The 23,876-nt window shown below is 38.5% G+C and overlaps 1 protein-coding gene across 1 annotated transcript in view; it reads left to right on the top strand.

Moving 5' to 3' along the window:
• DEUP1 (deuterosome assembly protein 1) overlaps window positions 1-23,876 on the top strand; it is a 72,238-nt gene that overhangs the window by 5,119 nt on the left and 43,243 nt on the right. The window contains exons 3-5 of the mRNA XM_081152731.1: window positions 10,801-10,972; window positions 12,313-12,408; window positions 19,338-19,472. Of these exons, the coding sequence (XP_081008857.1) occupies window positions 10,801-10,972; window positions 12,313-12,408; window positions 19,338-19,472 (403 nt within the window). The remainder of the gene's footprint in view (window positions 1-10,800; window positions 10,973-12,312; window positions 12,409-19,337; window positions 19,473-23,876) is intronic.

The following is a 23,876-nucleotide window of genomic DNA, read 5'->3' as shown; positions in this document are numbered from 1 at the left end:
TTTCATAAAAGTGAATATGGGTGATATATTTTTTAACTTTTTACATGTCCAAGTGTCTTATTTTTACTTTTAAACACCAACTTCCATTACTTTACTCCCACTGTCTTAAAGAATTGGGTTTTGCAGATGGAAAGGCCAATGCCAGTCTCACTCTCTCTGCTTCTTTCAGTTTTTTTCTTTCCTTCTTTCTTTTTAATGTCTAGAGGCTTATAGGATTCTTCTTATTGTTGGAATTTAAAATTTTACTGAGATAACTTTCTAGGTATGGATCCTTTCTTCATAATCCATCACAGCATTTGATACACACTTTTACTCTAAAGATTCAAATCTCTTCAGCTCAGTGAAAATTTCTTCCGTTTATTTGATTGATAAGTCTCCCCTATCCTGTTTCACTCTCATCTCCTAGAACACCTATATCTTTTTCTTTCTCTCATAATTTCCATCATTGTCTTTTTTGCTCTGTTATGAGGAATTTCTTGAGTTTTTTCATTTTTATTTCAGCAATGATTATATTCTGTTTTTGTATTTTTTTACTGCCTCTCCTGAGACGTATGGTATTGGCAACCATGCTTTTATTTCCAATAACTTCTTTTTTGTATGTTTATTTTGTTGTTCCTTTTTCATTCTAAATTGCTGGTTTTTAGTCAATGCAATATACCCTTGACTCATTAAAATATGAATAAGGTTGTTTGAAATTATCTCTTGATTCTTACAGCAACTTTTAAAAACTCAGTTTATTCTGTGGGTATGGCTGTGGTGTATTTCTCCACATCCTTCTATCTGTGCCTCTCCCAAACCCTAAAAACTGCTCCACAGCCCCATCTTTCCTCTAAAAAAAAAAAAATTCAGTTAGGTTTTCCAGAGAAATCTGCCCACCCACTACAGTGCAGCTGCAACTCCCTGAGGGCTCAGACATAGCCACCAGCCAAGGTGTTATGCAGTCTAATATACTTAAGATCATTAAAGCTTATATGTAATAAACTTATTTCTGAAGGTCATTTCTAAATGGCAGTTCCACAAATGCACTGAACAATGCTAAAATCAATGAAACACATACATAGAGTCCCAAAATATACAAATTCTGGAGTGTTGTTTTTTAAAAATGTCAGTTTCCTTATATAAGTGGATGCACATATGAATGGAGAAAGAACATTTATCCAGATCTTTCTTTACTTAGTTATACTCGTACAAAGTGTAAAAAGTCATGTTGTTCTTTATCGGTTACCAAAAACAGCTATCTCCTGTGCCCTCCCCAGAGGCACTTTCTTTTCGCTAATTCTTTTAGTGTTTACCTCCATATCTCCAGACAACCTGCTTACATTGCTACTTCTTGATCTTTCAGTTCTAGACATTACCTATTGATGTCCACAGTGGTTATTTTTCATGCGGCGCACACACACACACACACACTCACACTCCCGATTCCTCCATTCTCCCAGTGCATCATGGTCTTGGTTGGGTCAATATTCTGTTTGCCTTGAGATGACTTTATAAATGATCTTCACCTCTGAGCCAGGTAGTATACTGTGATGACTCCTTTCCTGTACAACATTTTGTTTTTCCTGGGGTTAATAACTAGTATCTTAATTATACATTTTTTTAAGTTTTCTTCTTTCTGCATAATTTTTTTTCAAAAAATGTCTTTCTGTTTATATTTGACCTAGTTGTGTAAATGGCTGTCTTCAAATGGCTGTGATCCCTGACTTGTTCCTATTTAAGGGTGGTGGAGTCGAAAGCTGACAGGGAGCTCCAGCGTACATGGCACGGCTCGTAGACAGGGGCCTTCACTGTATGGGTATCCGTCCAGTCTCCTTCAGTGATCTGTCTCGGGCTGATCAGAGTCAGAAAACACTCTTCTAAATTCTCCTGGTTGGAGGGTATAAATTGGGCTGCCAGCATTTACTCCCTACTTCCAGAAATGCCTACTGGGTTGCTGCTGGGCTTCCTCCACTCCCAGCTCCCATTATTTTTGTCCTTGTAGGTATAACCTTATAGGTTAAAAATATCCCCTTGCTTTATTTTAGTAGGATTTCGGAAGGGAATAAAATGTGTATATGCACCCATCTTCAGCCCCCAGTCTCACTTTTCTCGACCGAATCGTTTACTCCACTTTTTATTCTGTGACTCACATCTTAGCCATTGATCGCATTCATTGAATCTTGTTAAGTCCTTCCTAAAAATCTAGGTACTGCTACATGATCTGCCAAACTTTTTATCTGCTATGAAAGTCATATTTTCAAAGAACCAAAGCAGATGAATATTAAAGCATAACTTCTCACATCTGAATTCAGAAAAATCCTTTAAAGCACTACTCTTCTATGTGTGCATCTTTCTTAACCTTGAAGGTGTCCCTTCCAACTCGGAAGTATGGTAATTGATAATCACAACTTTATTTCCCAGTTTCTTATGAGTTTTAATTATAGTTTGTAAAATAATTCTGATGGAAGTCAATATATTCGGTAATTTAATAAATTGTAGTAAGGTATTCTTTTTTGCATCCTGAACATTATTTTTAATTTGATTGATGCTCTTGCTTTCTGAGTGGCCCAGACTATACCCCATTCTTTCCCCCTCTTCATATTTTATCCCTACCCATTCCACCCCCACACACTCCTCTCCAGAGTAATCAGATTTGGCAAGTTCTAGTTTCTTGTGTCTCTGAAGGAGAAAAGTGAAGTAGACATGGGGTAAAATCCTGATCTGTCCAACTTTGAACGTAGATCCTGAAATGTTAGCTCAGTGCTGACTAATTGTAAGTATCCAATGAGTGATTTGGAAAGGGAGGAAGGAAGCTAGGAAGGAAGGGACTGGGGGAGATGGAAAGGGGGGAAAACAGAGAGAGGAAAGGAAGGAAGGAAGGAAGGAAGGAAGGGAGGGAGGGAGGGAGGGAGGGAGGGAGGGAGGGAGGGAGGGAGGGAGGGAGGGAGGGAGGGAGGGAGGGAGGGAGGGATGAATTAGTCTCTTCTTTTGAGATACTAATTAAGCTGTCCAGTAGACATTCGGCCGAGTGCCTTAAAGTAGTAAGTGAGGAATGTGTAGGACACTAACAGCAACTGCTGTGGCCCTCTTTTATTTTTTTATTTTTTAAATTTTTGTTCAAAATATTACAGATGTCCCTTTTTCTCCCCATTGACTCCTTCCACCCCCGCACTTCCCTCCCCAGTCCGTCACCACACCAGTGTCCTTGTCCTTGGGTTGTGCATATATGCATATGGTTAATCTCTCTCCTTCCACCCACCTTCCTCCATCCCTCTGAGATTCATCAGTCTGACCCATGCTTCCATGTCATTGAATCATTTCTGTTCATCAGTTTATTATGTTCTTTAGATTCCACATATAAGTGAGATCATATGGTACTTCTCTTTCTCTGCCTGGCTTATTTCACTTAGCATAATACTCTCCAGGTCCATCCATACTGTCTCCAATGGAATGAGATCCTCCTTTATGGCTGCATAGTACTCCATGGTGTAAGTGTCCCACAGCTTTTTTATCCCTTCATCTACTGAGGGGCACTTGGGGCTGTGGCCCTTTGTAGAATAGCTCATGGAGACGTCCATTAAATTTCACAAGCCAGATTTGTTCCATGGCCATGCCTAGCCCCAGGAGAGACTAGGAAACACAGTTGTGTTTTTAGCTGGACACAGTTTCACTCTAAACAACATCAGAGCTCCATTTGTATGGAAGGAAGGATGGGCGTTGGGTAGGCAACTAGCCATGTAAGAGATAAGAATAAGATGCAGATCTAGAAGTTATCAGAACAAGCTGGCATCAGAAGGTTCATTAGAAATTTTGAACGCTTGGTAGACAGTATATTCCTTAGTTTTCTAGCATTGGAAAAACAGATTTTATCAATGTCTGCCTAATTTTTCACTGTTAGGGTCCAGTGAAATAGTTGGCTCTAGTTTTAAATAGAAAATGGTAAAATGACTATCCTCACATGTGCTAACACCGCAGTCTCTCATCAAATAGATCTTTAGAAAAGAGGGAATTTTAATTGTCCTAGTAACTGCCTTATAGAACCCAAGCTAATGCATATGTAGATGAACATTTGTTTATTATTAATTGTATCATATCTTTACGTGTATGAATAGGAAATGTTTCCGACATATATGTCTCTGAGGACAGCGAAGTAACTATACTTCTAGCTAATTATAAAAATCACCCTGAAGAAAGAAGGTTAGGGCTGCTAATATTTCACCATCTTCTCGCCTCATTCAGTCTGTGAACCGAGATGGTACTCAGAATGGGAATAGTTATTATAGAAAAAGCTTACCTGTAATGTAGGTATTTTAACAGATCTTCCATTCTTTTTAGAACATAAAAAAGGAAATTTTAAATTTGTATGCACCTAGAATTCTGATAAAACATTGAAAGAGACTTGGAAGCTATCACATTGCATTTTATTTCTATGAAAGTCTTCGTTTGATGATTATGATGAAGGCTTTGGAATGAGGCCTTTGTAAGTACTTTTAAGCATGCTCTGTGGGCTAGTGGGATTTATACGTCCTCCACAACCCAACATCAAGCTTATTGCAAATGAGAGGGAAGAACTGACTGAATCTGAGCCAACATCTCAAATATGCAGTAAAAATAGGAGTCGTAATGTTGCTAAATCAGCAAATACAAAAGAGGAAGCAAATACTGTAACATTTTTTTGGACAACAAGAAAAGTACTTGAGGAAAAGCCATTTTCAGCTATAATTCAATAATTAATTTTGAACAAGGGCAACCATGAAACTATGACCTAAAAGTCACAAAATAATGAATCTTTCACTTTACAGTTTAAGGAGGCAAGTGACTAAAGAGCAAGCTGACGTCACAGACCTGTCTACAGAAATGGCTCTAGGACCCCTCCTGGAGTCTCTCACACTTGGTTCTGTCTGTATTTCTGGTGTGATACAGTATTTCATGTGCAGAACAGGGTGTGAGAGCCAACAAGAAAAGTTAAATTATATTTCGTATAGCTAAATAGATAGTGATATAACTAAGACAAATATACCTGCATACATTTTAGAATGAATTTCATTGAACTATTTTGAAAAAATTAAGACCTAAGCCCTAGCCGGTTTGACGCAGTGGTTAGAGTGTCGGCCTGTGGACTGAAGGGTCCTGGGTTCGATTTTGACCAAGGGCACGTACATCAGTTGCAGGCTCGATCCCTGGCCCGGGTGGAGGTGCATGCAGGAGGCAACAATGGATGTGTCTCTCTCACATCAGTGTTTCTCTCTCTCTGCCCCCCGCCCCCAAATCTCTCTGAAAAGCAATGGAAAAAATATCCTCAGGTGAGGATTAAAAAAAAATTAAGACCTAATGTGATTGCTCACCAGCCTTTGGGAACTCGTCTTCTTAGACTATTCCATGTTGCACTACATAGTCCCCTCTCTTTTCTCTGTGCTTCCCTTCCTCTCTCCCTCCCCTTTCTCCATGCCGACTTCTGCATTTGTCTTTTAAACTTCTTTCTTTCCTGAGCTGAAGATCCATTTCTATTCAGATATCTCTCTCATGTTCCAAACTGAACACACTTGTTTATTTTTACAGACTTGTTTGTCCACTTCTTTCCCAAATTGGTGATGGCTAGGCTGACCCTACAGCCCAGTTTTCCTGGAACAATCACTGTTTACACCTGTTTTCCTGGCATAATTATTAGTGGTGCCCTTTTCAATTCTGAAATTGTCCTGGTTTCAGTAACAGGCTATATGGTCACCAGAGCTACCTATCTGATGAAGATTTGTCCTTTTAAGAACCTGCATGTAAGCCCATTGTTACAGGGCTCTGGAGTGACACAGGCCCATGTATCTTACTCCAGCCCTTTTCACTCTGAATGACTCTCTCCACATGCCATTCCCCTACCCACTCCCAACATACTTGTCACTGCCTCCATTTATACCATCACCTTTCTACTTTGCTCTCTGTCTCCAAATTTCGATATCCTGAAATTTTGACTCTAGGCCCACCAGACTGGTATGTCACACCACAAGTCTCAGTGAGCCCCCTTCCCTCTGGTTTAAGGCATTTAGACCTCTGGCCTGACCTCAGGAGCCTTCTCTTGAGAATTTCTCCTCAGAATAAACCCAATAAATAGCGAGGGCCATGGTTTGTATGTCTTAGTGTAGTGTATTAGACACAAATCCAACAAATAGTGGGCCATGGTGTGTGTGACTTAGTGTAGTGTGTTAGACACAAACTCAATAAAATAGTGAGGGCCACGGTGTGTGTGTCTTAGTGCAGTGTGTTAGACATAAACCCAATAAATAGTGAGGGCCATAGTGTGTGTGTCTTAGTGCAGTGTATTACACACAAACCCAATAAATAGCGAGGGCCATGGTGTATGTCTTCATGTAGTGTGTTAGACACAGTCCACCCAGTCTCCAAAGTTGGGAGACTCAGAGGATTTCTCTTCTTTTTTAGCTCCTCAATCAATTTCTCTAAAATTGGAATAATAACCTACTTGATGGGATGTTGTGAGGACCCGTGATAGGAAGTGCAGGAAAGTGATTATCATAGTGTTAGCATTTGACTAAAGGAAGAAATGAAAATATAAATAATGTTAGTGCCCATATCTGATAAGGGGCTAAATTGAGCCCTTTGTATTGTATTTTAAAGTTCACAGGATTTAGGAGTAAATATTGATGCTACCAATACAGATGCTGCTATTAATTATCTCCAAAAACTGAGGAAGGGCAGGTACACAAGAAGGGTCGAGACAATTGAATTTCTAAGGGGGATATTAAATTTGACACAAAACTAAGTTTGATGTAAAAGTGAATTGGACTAAATCTTAGGTAAGACTCTGGAAGAGATGATCCGTGAGTTGTGAGCCCTAGGAGAGGAAGTAGTGGCCGCCGGGACATAACATGCACATGCCTGACCCCTGTACATTAGACCGGCCTCGGCTCACAGGGCCAACATGCTGGTGCACCAGGGAGCACACAGAAAGAGCTCTACTGGGGCTTTGGCATCATATTTTGCAGGGCTTTTCATGACATTTGTGTGAAATAAAGAAAAAAATTGTAAGGTGAATTAAGTGGATTAGCATCTGATGATAAGAAAAATAATCAGTGGGTCACTGTCGCCCTGAAGGTCTAGGTAGTGGAATGACACGAGGCTCTGTCTTCCACCTCGCCCTTCGGGACATTTTACAACCACTTGTATGAAAAGCACACATGTCAGCTGATAGAAAACTGGCAAGTATAGTGAATATAATCTGACAGAAACAGGATCCCCAAGTATAAGCTCAGATGTTCCTCGTTTAGGAAGGCTGCTGTGATAGCCCACCCTGCCCAAGTCTATTCAGTCCCCACCGCAGCCCCACATTCAGTCCCAGCAGCATTGCATTCTCCCATCTCTCATCGTACCTGCCTGCCTTGTAAGGGCCTAGCCACAGGCAGCTGGTCTTGTGTCCCTATCTTCCCAGTTCCTCACAGTGGCCCGCAGCCACTTAGTGAATGTTTGCTTCAGTAAAGAACCGATCATGACGAGTCACACGGAGAGGCTGAAACTATCAAGCTAAATTGAATAAGGATAAATATAAAGCCCTGCCCTTGGTGCAATGTCCCCCCCCAAAAAAAAAAACTACACAAGCACAACATAGTGACTAGGTGGCTTTAGTCGTAGCATGTATGAAAAAGAGATAAGGTGTTTAGACAAGAGTAGAAGCACCTTGAAAGGTATGAGAGCACTGCTTTGCCCTTTCCCTCCCCTGTTCAAAGCTGATCTTCATCTGTTTGAATAAGAGTATATAGCACCTAAAGCAAAGAATGTGCGAGCCTGCTCCAAGCCGATTAGATCATGCCTAGGATTTTATGCTAAAATTCTGAGTAGTATACTTCAAGGAGGAAATCAACAGACAGAGGAGAGCCTCCCGGGTTACGAAGGGTCTGAAAATCTTACCGTAGTCATTCATGTTTTCATTCTTTCAACACATGTATATTAATCATCTAGTATTTTCCAAGCAATATGCTAGGTAGTGAGTGAGAGAGAAAAACAATCTTTATGAGCAGTTGAAGGAAATAAAGATACTTGTGGAAATAAACAAAGACCACCCAAATGAGAACAAATGAAGCCTCTTTCATTCATAGCTTGCTAGAGCAAGGGAGTCAGCAGCCATCACTTGCATTTGGCAGAGACTCAAAGGCAGGCAGGGGAGTAGAAAAGCTCGGTGGTGAACAAAGGCTTCAGGTATGCCCTAATTGGAGGCTGCTGGCACAGAGAAGCTGGAAGCAGGATATTAGAATCAGGACATCCTACGTGATTGATTTGGGGAACATATTTGGCTTTCTCCAGTTGATCCTGAGTTGGAAGTGGGGGGAAAATTAAGGAAGCTCTCAGTCATTGACCAAGTCCTGCCCTTTCGAGGACTATTGTAGAGGTTATGGGTTGGAGTCTGTTATCATGTATTCTGGCCATTGTCTGTTTATATGTTCAGGCTCTAATATTGAACATTGAGAAGAGAAGGTACAGAAGAATCTGGGGGCACACCGATACCTGTATTCATCATATTGTTAACCGAATTCAAGTACTTTAAGGTTGACTGTATTGAAAAAGCATTTGTTCTGAATAGTACTGGTGGGTCAGATTAGGACTAGTGGATGAAAAAGTTCTTCAGTATAGGAAAGAGCTTTTAAAAACTCAAACTATCTGGATACAATCTCAGTCAGTGGTTACCTGCATTTATTACCAATGTAGAATCTTGGGCTCTGTCCTAGACCTACTGAATCTGATCAGTGGGGTATGATAGGCGATTCACTTAAGAAACATTTGTGTGGAAGATATGCAGACACTATAGGGGTAGTTGGACTAGATGACTTGTAGAAGTCCTTCCACCCCAAGAGCGCACTATCCTAACTTTTGAATAGCATAGTCAAAACCAGGGAATAAACCATTTATTTGTTTAATAATATTGAAGGAGTAGCTTACATTATGCCACAGTTTACTTTGAGCCTATATTTTAATTCCATTAGCATGGTGCATTCCTACATGCCAAGAAGATAGCGATGAAAGGAACTCATTTGTTCAGTTTTCAAAGATTCTTTGAGCATCTGTTACATCCTGGGGCACTGTGCTGAGCTCTGGTGAGACAGTGAACAAGGCTGATCTAGTCCTTTCCTTTCAGAGTGTATTTACAGCAAAGGGTGATACATGTTGTTATGAAAAAGAAAATTCTTTTTGTTCCGTTGTTTTCGCCCACATCATAACTCCAATTAAAATGCAATCAAGTTTTTTATAGAGGAATTAGTACTTCCTTTCCTCAGATTTGTTTTAGGTTTTAAGTAAAACTTGAGAGTCTTTGGGCCTTGCCCCAGGAATGCTAGAAGACTTCAGAATGGCCTTTGTATTTGAAACCTCTCTGCGGTTAGATAAACCACTCAAAGGGACATCCCTTGTTCGGGTTGACTCTGGGTATTTCAGAAAGCAGTTCTGGAAATTCTGAGTTCTTTGGGTTCTATTACCTGTTTCTAACCCTATTGCAATGGAACTAATTTGTATTATACATTTCAAGCAAGTTCTCATTCAAAACACCATGTCTTTTCCTGTGTGGGATACAGAATGGAGCTTAAGATGGGAAGCAGCTGCCTACAATCTAGTTCTGACTCTGACACTAATTAACGTGTGACTTTGACCTTACTGGGCCTCAGTTTTTCAAAATGCTAAATGATCCTTAATTAGCCCTGAAATTTTGATTTGGTGAAACTAAATGGAGGAAATGTCATTTTGCACCTGCCTTCCCCCCAGCTACACAAATATATCAGAAGCCCCCTTGCCACCATTGAATGGATACTGAAATAACTTGCTTTCCTAATATGGACCTGTGTGCTCCTTAGGCTGAAGTCTGAGGCTTCAGTAGCTACCTGCTCTCCAGTGTGGATGACTAGACTATGCCAGGCCCCTGGGGAATGCTTCAGCTGCTGTGAAGGAGAATCCTGCCCTGGAAGCACCCAGCAACCTCTCTTCTCACCAACTCTCAGTCTCTATAGTTCTAGTTATTACCAGGGGTTTTGTTTCAAACACAACAGACCCTCAGAGACCCAACATATTGCCACCTCTGACTAATAGTTCCCCCGCTGTCTAAAGACTTACATTTCTTTGACCACACCTGCCTGATCAGATTCCTTCCAGACACTGGTCAGATCACACCAAGTTCCCCTCCTGGAGGAGCAGCCCCATAGCCAGGTAGTACCCTTGAATCTGGCCCTATCTTGACTGGGCTTGCTCTTGTATCCTTGACAGGCACAACTGAAGTCCCAGTTTGCCTGCCGTCGAACCTCCTCAAGTTATGACAGACATAGGTACATGGATATTCACATGCAAGAACACTGAGCCATTTTCCATAATTAGAATTTTCCTTAGAATTCGTGCACTCTAAAAATGTTATTTGCTTGTTTGTTTATTTAGTTAACTTTTATCGCAAATTTATTCCTGACATAAAATTTGCAGAACAGTGTATTTTCATTTTAGAACTCCCTTGTCTCGGTCAGAAGTCTTGGTTCAGGGAGACCCATGTGCTACCACCTGCACTAAGAAGAGAATGCAGACAGTGACTTTGTTGATGTATTGTATTGTATTATGACAGCAGCTGTGTTTTAGGAGATGTCATTTTAAAAAATTTAATGTATATACACTGATAGATCTGAAATTAGCTTTTAGTTTTAATTTAAAAAATTAACCTCTAGCTTTCGAACTTCTTATTTACATAATTGAACAATTTGAGGAAATAATGATTTATTCAGAGCCATGTAATCATTTTTCCTGTCCTCACATTTAACTTTTTAAAAATGCATTTTACTTTTCTACAATTGGCAGAGCTTCTCCTTGTGAGGCCGAGCTTCAGGAATTAATGGAACAAATTGACATCATGGTGAGCAACAAGAAATTGGACTGGGAAAGGAAGATGCGGGCCTTGGAGACAAGGTTAGACCTTCGGGATCAAGAGCTAGCAAATGCACAAACTTGTTTGGATCAGAAGGGTCAAGAGGTACTGAATATCTGTGTTAATAAACTGTTAGTTCCTCAGACTGTTACAAATAGTATTTAGTCTATCAGACTGTTTTTCATTGCACATCGTTTTTATGAGGCATCAGCATTAATAATTATTGCTCAAAATTCTGTCATAATGGGCTAAATATGTTCTATCAGAATAAGTGACAGAGCCTAACCCCATAAAAATTTGCTGATGCAGACAGAAATACAGCATCAAAGCCATCTAGAAAAGTAAACAAATATTCAGTATGTGTGTGCAATAAATATTGTTGGCAAGGGAACATATCAGTGCTTTTGCTGCTCTAGAAACAAGACTATAGCTGTCCAGGCTGGGTCCCTGGACCAGGCAGAGTTCAAGAGCATTTGCACTTTCTAATCCACTAGGAAATATTTCCTGAAAGAAGTGAAATGTTGAGAGTTTGGTGGGGGGGTGGGGGGGGAGCGGTGTGTGTGTGTGTGTGTGTGTGTGTGTGTGTCTGTACCTGGTCACCCACTCAACAGGCTTGCCCTCAGCCCCTGCAGGCTGCTTAGGTTGTAGCAGAATGTATGAGCGTTTACCTAAGGTGGACTCTGTGTCTGTGAATTCTTCTTTTGGGCGAAGCAGAAGAGAAATGTTTATTACTCATATGCTAAAACCTCCTCAGTCAATGTGTTCAGCAGCCATTTCCTACCTTTGTTGGCCTCTCACTGGAACTTGGATTTTGGCATAGTAACGATGTCGCTGTTTGGCCTAGTGACTGAGTTACCGGCTCTGGTTTCCCTTCGCGCTACATTCAAGGGACTGTTCCTCTCACTTCCACACCTGTAATGACACGTGTAAACAGTGCCTCCCCTCCTCTCAAGCAGACACATTCCGTAAGCCAAATCCCTAAGAACTCCTGTTAGACATTTTTCTTTTTCTTTTTCATATGTTAGTTCTTATAAAATGTGACAACTGTTCCATCGCCCCACCAAAGCAGAGCTCCCATGGAAGGCAGTGGGGCTTAAAGTAAGAGCTGGGTGTGTTGGGAGAGGCTCTGCCCGAGTAATGGTACCAGAAGCCTGCCAACAAGAGAGTGCAAAGTGACCTGCACACCTCCCTGTGAAACGTGACGGCCACAAGGACCTGTCACACACCCACACCATAGTGTCCTCATGTGTACCCAGGGAATGGTGCCAGCAATGTTTGGCTTTCGTGAATGTCATTATTAATAGCTATTTTAAGCACTGCAGTACAAATATTTATTCTGGGTTTGGTACAGCAGTTCTGTTTGAATTGTACCCCTCTCTTGCATATTTTTAACTTTGTCAGGCAAAATTCAGTAAAACCAAAATAAAATTTTATTCTTAATGCAGGTGGGATTACTTAGACAGAAGCTGGACAGTCTGGAAAAATGTAACTTAGCAATGACTCAGAATTATGAAGGACAACTACAAACCCTAAAAACTCAAGTAAGAAGACTTATTTATTTACTGTCAAACATTCTGATATATGTTTTGACCTATAAAATTGTGTTAATTGTATTAAAATTTATAGTTTTTAATACAAACAAAAGTTCTTATATTTTAACTATAGGCTATATGTTTGGCCCTGTCTTTCATTGTTTTATATGTATTGATTTTGCCTTTTACTAGATTGTGACCTCTTATCTCTTTAACTGTTACAGTTTTCTGTTTATCAAGTGACTTGTTGATTAATTATATAATAAATAGCTATGTGAACAACAACAACAACAAAATTAGTATTTTGGAGTCATTACTCTCTAATAGGGAAGTCCTTTTTTCTGTGGCAATTTAAAATATGCACATTTGTTATTATGAAATAGATAACTGAAAGAACAAAACTGGGTTTTATTACTTTGTTATTGGAAGGCTCTTTCAGAAATGATAGGGTTCTGCATCTGTGATGAGAGGGATACTGATTTCCTTCTTATTTATTCCTGTATCTCCCCACTGTGCTGGAAAGCAAAAAGGCTTCTCTCCCTTACACAGATAACATATAGGGCAATAGTCACCTGAGCTTCTCAGGTCTGTTAGATGATATATCCTTGCTTAACTTAGTAAATGAATCAGTGGAAAATATGGTAATTGTACTTTACAACCAACTTTTTTTGGAGTGCAAAGATTTCATAAATGGTAATGTAGTTAAAGGAGCCCAAAGTTGTTTATGCTCCTCCTTAAGTACCTTTTTTAGGGAGGTTACCAGCCACTAATATTGGAATATGAAACATTTGATGCCACATAATAGGTATGATCTTATGTGTTAGACATCTTGTCTGCAATTTAAATAGCTGCCACTACATGGTAGCTTGAATTATGAAACTTTATATGTTTTTTTTTAATTGTTTAAAATATTATAGATGTCCCCTTTTCTCCCCATTTTATATGTTTTTTTCCCTTGCTAAGACTAAGTATTTAACACTTAAGTCAATCGACCTTGTGTTTTCTATAAAGATAAAGCTCTAGCCCGGCCGGTGTTGCTCAGTGGTTGAGCATCGACCTATGATCCGGGAGATCTCAGTTCGATTCCCAGTCAAGGAACATGCCCCGGTTTCCAGCTCGATCCCCAGTAGGGGGTGTGCAGGAGGCAGCCAGTTAATGACTCTCATCATTGATGTTTCTCTCTCTCCCTCTCCCTCTCTCTCTCTGAAATCAATAAAAACATATTTTTTTTTAAAAAAAAGATAAAGCTCTAAAATTGCAACCTACATAATAAATCACTATAATTGTTCAGTGTAAACAAAGAGATCATGATCTGGAATAAGTTTGAAAATGTGTAGTAATTTAGATACAAGTAAGTAGGATCTCCAAATTATATTTAATTAGGTCAGTCATGCTTACCAAATCTTTAATTTCTGGCTTTTTTTTTTAATGCCTGTTGTTAAAAAGTTTTGGGCCTTATTTATAGGTTTTGAGCAGTCATTTAATATATGAATCCTAAACATTTGATGCTTTAAGCAGAAAAGAAAGAAAGAGGGAAGGAGGTAAAAACACAAAGAGAAAAAAGTACTATATACTGACTTGATTTGCATCATAGCTAGTAATATGTCATTTTTCTAACCAGAAAATGCTGTTTTGTGGCAAACATGCTTGTGTTGCTGCTATCTTACTCTACTGCTATCTTCTTTGAAATTCCTGATTTATTTGCAATTTCATTTTTCTAAAAGATCATAAGGATACACTTTCCTGCACTCTGCCTTGAATTACTCAACTCTGTCAAAGCTTTCCTGTAGAAATTGCTTTTTTTTAAAAAGGGGGGTATTTTCCTTTCCTTCTAACCATAATAAAATTATAATATATATACATTTGAGATTTCCACTTCTGAAAAGATGGAGTAGATTTACTTTTTCTTATTAATTCTGCTAAATACAACTAGAACCCCTGGACATTATTTATAAAACAGTATAAGAAGACTGGGAAGTAGAGAGAAGAGACAGACCAATTAGGACCACGGGACCCAAGGAACAACATGGTAGTGAGTTCCCTGGGTTGAGTCAGCAACCCAGACACTCCAGTGGGCACAACCAACCAAACAAACAAAGGCCCAAAGAAAGCCTCTCTTCAGCCAAAAGACCAGCAAAAAGACAGCCTAGCAAGATTAAACATGATTACTCCAGCCGAACAAACCAGGAAAAGACTACAACCCCAAACACACCCCACCAGCAGAGACTTAGTAGACAGCCTAGGTTTCCATCCCTAGGTTATAATTATGTAGCCCAGCCCCACCACTCCCCCGCTGGGCAAGAATCAGAGAAGACTAAGTGAAGAGCCAGGAATTTCATTACCACTGGGCATTAGCAAAGCCCTCCCCAACCCATGGTGTCAGTGGAGACCATGTGGAGAGCTTAGATATCTATGCCTATCTGCTGGTAATGAGGGCCCCCCCCCCTCCTCTCTGGAATGGTATGGGGAAGCCTAATGAGGAATCAGGATGTTCACCACCCCTCAGTGGTGACAAGGCTACCTACCCTCACTGTAGTATCCCCGAAGGCCATGTGAGAAGCAGTAATAAGGCACCTATGCCCCTGCAGTCAAGGTGGTGTCAGTAAAAGACTAGTGAGGAGCCTGAAGTCCCACTCCCACTCAACCGCAATTAAGGAACACCTTTCCTGGGTTACCAACTGAGGCCAAGACCTGGACTTCCACTGCCAGCTGGAAGTAATGCGGTAGCATTGCATTTTCCCTGCTGGAATGTTATCAGAAGAAGGCTGCTAACGCATAATATTTAAATAAAATACAGAGTGTTATAGCACAATACCCCAAAATGTATATGTTTCAATAAAAAAAATCACTCATTATACCAGAAGCGGAAAGATCTCAACTCAAATAAGTAGACAATCAAGTGATACCGACCTTGAGTAGGTACCGATAGAATCATCTGACAAGGATTTCAAAGCAGCTGGTATAAAAATGCTTCAATGAGCAATTTACAAACATACTTGAAACAAATGCTAAACTGGAAAGTTTTAGCAAAAAAAATAAACTATAAGGAAAAATCAATCAGAAATTTTATAACTGAAAAGTACAGTAACCAAACCAAAAAAATTCAATGGATGGACTTAAAAGCAGAATGGAGCGGGTAGAGAAAACAATCAACAAGCTTGAACATAGCAAAATAAAAATCACCCAATCTGAACAACAGAGAGAAAACAGACTAACGGAAAATTAACCTCCGGGAGATACAGTACTGTAAGAAAAGATTGAAGATCTGTGTCGTCAGAGTCCCAGGAGGAGACGAGGAGAGGGTGGGAATGAAAAAGTATTCAATGCAGCAATGGTGGAAAAGTTCCAAAAGTTGGCAAAAGGTTTAAACTTACAGATTCAAGAAGCTTAGTGAAACTCAAACATGATAAACCCAAAGAAGCCTACACACACACACACAAAAATTATCTTGGAAGCAGCAAGACAGAAATAACATCATACCAATAGGGAAAAACCAATTCAGGTAACAGATGTCTCATCCAAACCCATGGAGGCCAGAAGGAAGTGGAATATTTTTCAATTACTGAAAGAGCAGAAATATCAACCCAGAATTCTATGTCCAGGAGTTCTATGTCTCAGAATGAAAGGGAAATTGAGACATTCTCAAAGGAAGAGAATTTGTCACCAATAGACCCTCACTAAAAGGATGGCTAACAGAAGTTCTGTTAGCAGAAAGGAAATGATAAGGAAAGAATCTTGAAACATCAGGAAGGAAGAAAAAATACTGGAAAGAGTAAAAATATGGTTAAATGCAATGGATTTTCCTTCTCTTGAGTTTTCTTAGTTGTTTGACAGCTGATAGAAAAATTAAAACAATGTCTAATGTGGTTCTTAATGTATGTTGAGGAACTACTTAAGACAATAATGTTATAAATGGGTCAGGGTAAAGACAGAGAAATAAGATTTCTATACTTTGTTTGAACTGGTAAAATCTCAACACCAGTAGAATTTGTGTTAATGATGTATATATAACATAATACCTAGAGCAACAACTTAAAAAGCTATACAAAAAGATATATTCAAAACACTATAGGTAAATTAAAATGGAATTCTAAAAATAACCCAGAGGAAGACAGGAAAGCTAAAACAAAGAAACCAAAAGCTGGAGAACAAACAAAACAAGTTGGGCTTAAGCCCTAACATCAACAATTACATTAAATGGAAATGGTCTAAATATACCAATTAAAAGATAGAGAATGACAGAGTACATTTTAAAAATACGGCCCAACTATATGCTCTATTCCAGAAACCTACTTCAAATATGTGTATATGTGTCTGTTGAAAGTAAAAAGATAGAAAAATATACCAGGCAAATATTAATCAAAAGAAAGCAAAAGTGGTACCAAGATAATTCAGTGGGAAATGTCTATTGTCTTTTCAACAAACAGTAAAGGGACAACTGAATATCCACATACAAAAGAATTAAGTGGGACACTTCCTAAACCGTAGACAAAAATTAACTCAAAATGGATCAAAGACCTAACTCTAAAAACTAAATCTGTAAAACTTTTAGAAAAAAACATTAAGAGTAAATATTTCTAACTTTGCATTAGGCAATGGTAGCTTAGATTTGGCACCAAAAGCACAAGAAAAATTAGATAAACTCAGCTTCATCAAAAGTGAAAAACCTTTGTGCTTCAGAGTACACCATCAAGAAAGTCAAAGACAATACACAAAATGGAAGGAAATATTTGCAAATCATATCTCTGATAAGTGACCAGTATCGAAAATTTTAAAAATAACTTACCAACAATAAAAAGACAAATAATCAAATGTAAAAATGGGCAAAGATATGAATAGACATTTCTACAAAAGTGATATAGAAATGGCCAATAAGCACATGAAATGCTCAATGTCATTAGTCATTAGGGAACTGCAGATCAAAGCTATAATAAGATACCCCTTCACACCCACTAGGATGGGTATAATAAAAAAGGTGAACAATAGCAAGTGTTGGTGAAGATACAGAGAAATTGGAACCCTACACATTACCAGTGGGAATGGAAAATGATTCAGGCACTTTTGGAAATAATTTGGCAGTTCCTTAAAAAGTTAAACTTTAGAGTTTCCATATGACCTGGCAATTCTACTCCTAGGTATATACCCAAGAGAAATAAAAACGTGTATTCACACAGAAACTTGTACAAATGTTCATAGCAGCATTTTTCACAATATCCAAAAAGTGGAAATAACCCAAATGTCCATAAATTGATTAACGGATGAACAAAAAGTGGTATGTCCATGTGATAGAATATTATTCAGCCATAAAAAGAAATGATGTATTTATTGATCCATGTTAAAACATGGATGAACTTTGAAAGCATTACGCTAAGAGAAAGAAGCCAGACCCAAAAGATCACACATTGGATGATTCCATTAATATGACATGGTCACAATAGGCAAATCTATAGAGACATAAAGTGGATTTTAGTAGTTACTGGGGGCTTGGGGAAGGAGGAAATGTGTAGTCACTTTAATAGGTATGGGATTTCTTTTTGCAGCGATGAAAATATTCTGAAATTAGGTATTGTGATGGCTTCACAACTTTGTTGATACAGTAAAAACCAATAAATTGTATAGTTTAAAGGGTGAATTTTACAGTAGATGAATTATATTTCAAATTTTTAAATTATATGAGGGGAAAAAAAGAAAGCAGAAGTGACTACTTAATATCCAATAAAGTAGACACAGTTGTCCATAGCTTTATTTGTAATAGCCCCAAACTGGAAATAACCAAAATGCCTCAATATGTGAATGATTAAACAAACCGTGGTTACATCCATACCATGGAATTACACTGAGCAATAAAAGGAAATGAATTATTGGTACACTCATGAATCTCAAGGGCATTATGCTGAGTAAAAACAGCCAATCTCCAAAGGCCTTATATAGTTTGATTGTATTTTATAACATTCTCAAAATGACAAAATATAGAGATGGAAAACAAATTAGTGGTTGCCAGGGGTTAGGAGTGGGGGGTAATGGGGATGAGTGTGACTACAAGGGCACCAGGGAGATCTTGGTGGTGATGGGATGGTTCTATATCTTGGTTGTGGTTGTGGTCACACAAATCTACACGTGTGATAAAAAATGGCATAGAACTATGCACATATATTGTACTGGCTTCAATTTCCTGGGTTTGGTATTATACCCTAGTTCATAAGGTGTAAATATTGGGAGAAACTGGGGGAAGAGGGTTCGGAACCTCTCTGTAATATCTTTATAACTTCCTGTGAATCTATAATTATTTGCAAATAAAAAAACTTTTGTAAACATACAAGAAATTTCCTCACAGATGTGGATTGACCATGCTGCTTTTAACTTATTATTTGACAGTAGAAAAAGAAACAGAAAAATAATACAGTCTAAATTATAAAAAGAATTATGGGTAAGGAAACATATCAATTTTGATATTTAAATTTATTTAAGCTTATATCAACATGAGTAAGTCATTTATGTTGTTTCTATCTTTTAAATTAAGTATTCTGCTTTCTTGAATAAAGTATAACCTGCTTATTTTATAGATTGAGATATTGAAATTAAAATTGTCGACACAAGGTGGCACTAAATAAAAGTAAGGAAACAAACTTGGTTTTTTAAAATTATGAGCTTTGCTACATATGGTTAAAACAAACTGAACAAAACATTTATCAAGTGAGTCACTGTTTAACTGTGCGGTTAATGAAGTCCCAAATTTACATGGAAGCTGAATTGTGTTCAGCTTCAATAACTTAGTTTTAACAACTGGTTCTATCTTCACTAATTGGAACATTTAAGCTTTACTGTGTTTTCTAATCATGACTTAAATTTTCAAAGAGGTACACAGAATAGAACTAGAGTGAAATCAAGTTAAAAATTACTAGTAATAGTAACATGTTAGCATTCCCTATTATTTACAGTTTTCCAAACTAACTAATAGCTTTGAAAAGCTGAGATTACACCAGATGAAACAAAATAAATTTCGACGAAAAGAGTTACCACACCTCAAAGACGAAACACCCTTTGAACCGAGTAATTTGAACCAGAAATTAGAGGTGAGCTATATTTCCTTAGTCTCCTCCTGTGTATTAAAGGTTGATTTCGTTGTTGGGTGGCGAGCGGGGGTGGGGTGGCTATTTGTCGCCGGTGTTCACGATGGCATGTGCGGCTGTGGTGATGAACCATTACAGATCAAAACCTCCTTGCACACATTTCCATAGCGCACCTGCCCTTCAGGCACTTAGTGAATTAAAGCATCGCTTTGATTTGTGCATCTTTTACACATATCAGCATTTTTGGAGAGCAAAAAAAAAGAGAAGTTCAAAGAAACTTCAGATGTTGAATGAAACTGAAGGACATCCCCGGGGTCTGTTAGAGCGAACATCTAATAATAATCTTTTCATGCCTACTTACCTATTAGGTACTTAAATCCCAGTGAAGCCCCGTAACAGTTCCCAGAACAGAGCCTGAGGTGTCAGGGCCTTTCTTTAAAGAGGTGCCGCCACTCCAGTATAGCCACCCCATCCCCTCCAAGGTCTAACGTCTCAGTCCTGAGAAGGTCTCCTGTGTCACAGATGCGCTCACTCTCACCCCTTAACCTTCCAACCTTGGGAAAAACAAACCAGCTATTCTGCTTCCCTATGTTCTTGGGCATTCCGCCCACAGGTCATGTACAGCAGAGAGAGATTCTCCTATAAATTCCCATTCCTGACATTAGCCGAGTTCCCGGTGCTATGTCGTCGTTTTCTAACGGACCCCTAGTTGACCCTTATCACACTGTTTCACTCCGTTTCTGTCACTGTCCTCAGGCCCTGCGCTGCACCTCCCGCCAGCCCCAGCCAGTGACTTCTGTCTTGGCTGATGGTGCCCTGCACCCCCAGTCACCCAGGCAGGGGCCTCCTCGGACTCTCAGATCTGGTCCTTCCTCTTTTTCATACTCCAGCCCAGGTTTTCCCCTTTCCTCTGTCCAGTGCCTCTTATCTCCTTCCTCCTGTCTAATTTCTATTGCCCAGTTTTATACTTTATCACCTTACTCTTCAATTAACAAGCCTTCTCAAACTTTTCCTCCTAAATATTTTTAAGAGCAGAAAAAACAAAGTCTGGGATCACAGCCCTAAAAAAACAGCCTGTTGCAATAACTTTGTTGGAAGCTTAGGGTTTTAGTTTATATTTTTTACTTTTTTAAAATTTGTCTTTATTGTTAAAAGTATTACAGATGTCCCCTTTTCCTCCATTGATCCCCTCCACCCCACATCCACACACCCCCAGGCCTTCCCCATACTATTGTTTGTGTCCATGGGTTATGCACATATGCATATAAGTTCTTTGATTCCTGCAAATTTTATATTCTACTGAATAATGAATATACACTTTTTAATATAAAATTACTACCACTAGTAATTTTGTTGACCCTCTAGGAAAATGCAGTGTGTATAACCCCCTGGTTCTTGCTGTGGCGTAACTAAACTGGCTTTAGAAACATACCGGTCTCCCGAAGGTGGCTAACAATGTGCGCTGTCTACACATTTGCTCTCACCGAAAATGCAGCAGTCAAGCCACTGAATATCCATTTGACTGACACTCATGCATTGTAGTGGGAAAGTCACATTCATATAAATTGTTTACACAGCCCTGGTCAATGGTCCAGGCACTTATGGGAGGCAACTGATGGATGTGTCTCTCTCACATCAATGTTTCTCTCTCTTTCTCTCTCTCTCTCCCCCCCTTCCTTCCTCTCTAAAATCAATAAAAAAATTGTTTAGACAAAGAAAAGCCTTAAATTAATATTAAGTACTTTATGTGTATACATTTTACATTTAGGAAACTAAATATTTACATAAAATGTATCATAAAATTATAGTGGAAATTAGTCACAAAATATGATATGTTTGTATTTGTACAAAAAATTTTAGGCACACTATGTAGATACAGTTTAATCTGTATAATTATGGAAACACTTCATGCACCTGTTTTTACTTAGAGCCATGTGAAAATTAATATGTAAGAGATGAACTGTTCCAGTTTCAATCTGCATCTAAGCTTTTTTTCCTTTGGGACAAACATTTATACACTGCTGTAGTGATATAGCAGTGGGAAGCAGCATGCTATAGGGGGAGAAGAGGACAGTTTATAACTTAAAGCAGGTCCTCACTGACTCATTTATTTGCTCTGTGACCTTAGGGCAACCTGTTAACCTCACAGGGGACTGAAAGTATCTTATTGGTGACATTGTAGTTATGAAAGGAAAAAAATATAAATATACATATATATATTAATTTAGATGCATGCTGAAACATTTAGGGGTGAAAATGCATGAGGTCTGGACATTGCCTTAAAATACTCCCAACAAAAAAGGGAAGAGAGAGGTGAAATAAAACTGGACTAAGTCAATGGTAGTTAAACTGGCGAAGGGTATGTGGAAGTTTGTTATACTCTCTACTTTTATGTAAGTATGAAAATTTTCAAAATAAAAAAACTATCTTATAGGTGGAGGCTTGGAGAGTCCCTGACATTACTAAAGAAATGTTTGCTCCATTTCTCAATATTTAGTAGAGGAATTGAAAATATATATGTATATAAACATGTAAAATAATATAGAAATAAAATAATGTAGCTTCCACTAAAAACTCTACTTTTATTACCCCTGACCCACTCTCAACTTTAAAGACCCAGAAAAGGCTTTCCTGCCATGGAGTACTTACTCTGGAGGCAAGTCTGCAGACCCTCTGGGACCTGGGCTGTAGGAACCAGTCCCTACAAAAATCCTTATAAAGCTCCCCAGGTCTCTTCAGGGCCCCATAAGTGCTGGATATTTTGTGCTTGCCTGCTCATCTTGAATCCAATACATCTGTAAGACCAAGGAAGCCAGGAGCGTTAGAAGCACCTGCTGATATGTCTGTGACACACATTTCTAGCCTTGGCCTCATTTCTGTCTGTTGTAGAATTTGTAAGTGATTGAGGTTAATGCTCCTGCCTCCTCCTAAAGCATGTTGGGAAATACTTAATTTTCAAGATTGAGGTTATTGGATGGGTAATGTTAAATATTAGTATTATCTGAAAGATATGAACTATCTAAGTTTGACCTCTGACTCCAAAGACGCCTTTTTAGATTAAAAGTAAACATCAGCCCAGCTGTCATGGCTCAGCGGCTGAGCATCGACTTATGTTCCCGGGTTTCAGGCTCGATCCCCAGCAGGGGGCGTGCAGGAGGCAGCTGATCAATGACTCTCATCATTGGTGTTTCTGTCTCTCTCTCTCTCTCCCTCCCCCTCCCTCTCTCTGAAATCAATACTTTTTTTTTTAAGTAAACATCAATTTTCATGAGCCTCATAACATTTTGAAATTTTATCTATTTTCTACTAGAACCAAGCTTTATACATTTATCACTATTACTAAAGATACTGTTTTCATGTACCTGATTTTAAATTGTCAAATGTCAAGATCAAAGTCAATAACTTTAAATAAACTGTCTCCATTTATCTTAATATACAGTTGACTCTTGTATAAGAAGGGGGTTAGGAGTGCTGATCCTCAACCCATGCAGCCAAAAATTCATGTATTACTTTTTACTCTCCCCAAAACATAACTTATAGCTTACTGTTAACTGGAAGCCTTAGTGATAAGTAGTTGATTAACACATATTTTGTATGTTATATGTATTATATACTGTATTCTTACAATACAAGATAAAGAAAATATTAAGAAAACCATAAAGAAGAGAAAATACATTTACAGTATTTATTTAAAAAAATAACTCACATGTAAGGGGACCCATGCAGTTCAAATCCATGTTGTTGAAGGTTCAACTGTAGTTTACTTGTCTATTTGCCATAAAAGGGGGCCTGTCTGTATTCCTCCAACCTTATTACCCATCTCCACTCAACTTCAGGTCACCTGTAGTTACTATGAAAGCTTCCTACTTTAAAGCCTTTCTTCACTGATTGTTTTGGAACTTGTGGATTTATAAAATAAAAATTTCCCCAAATGGCCTTTAAAATCAGTTCTCTATAGAAAATATGAAATTATATCTTCTTTTCATTTTAAACAAGACGAAGCTTTCATTCTCTAAAAAAGTAAATTTATTTTACAGCACGCCCAATCCAGTCATTTTAACAATCCTCCAAAAGAACACCAGTCACTCTGGCCAAACGAACTATTTCAATTTCACATATTATTAGAGGTGGTTGAAATAACTATGACATCCTCTGCGTGGCTTTTATGTGCCACTGATACTGTACTTGTGCTGTAAAATTATTTACATGTACATTTTCCTACTTTATTACACATTCCTTGATTACTTTTCTTTCAAAAAAAATATAATCATGAAATATTTCCAAATTCTCATCTCTCCATAGTACCTGGTAGACACTAGTTGCTTAATAAAAATTACTGAATTGATTATTGAAAACATTAATACATTCATGCCATGTATCTATATGCAATAATATATGGTCAAAGAC

The sequence above is a fragment of the Miniopterus schreibersii genome (genome assembly GCF_964146895.1).
Source record: "Miniopterus schreibersii genome assembly, chromosome: 12".
Classification (NCBI taxonomy): Eukaryota; Metazoa; Chordata; class Mammalia; order Chiroptera; family Miniopteridae; genus Miniopterus; species Miniopterus schreibersii.
This window is presented reverse-complemented; position numbering and strand designations above follow the sequence as displayed.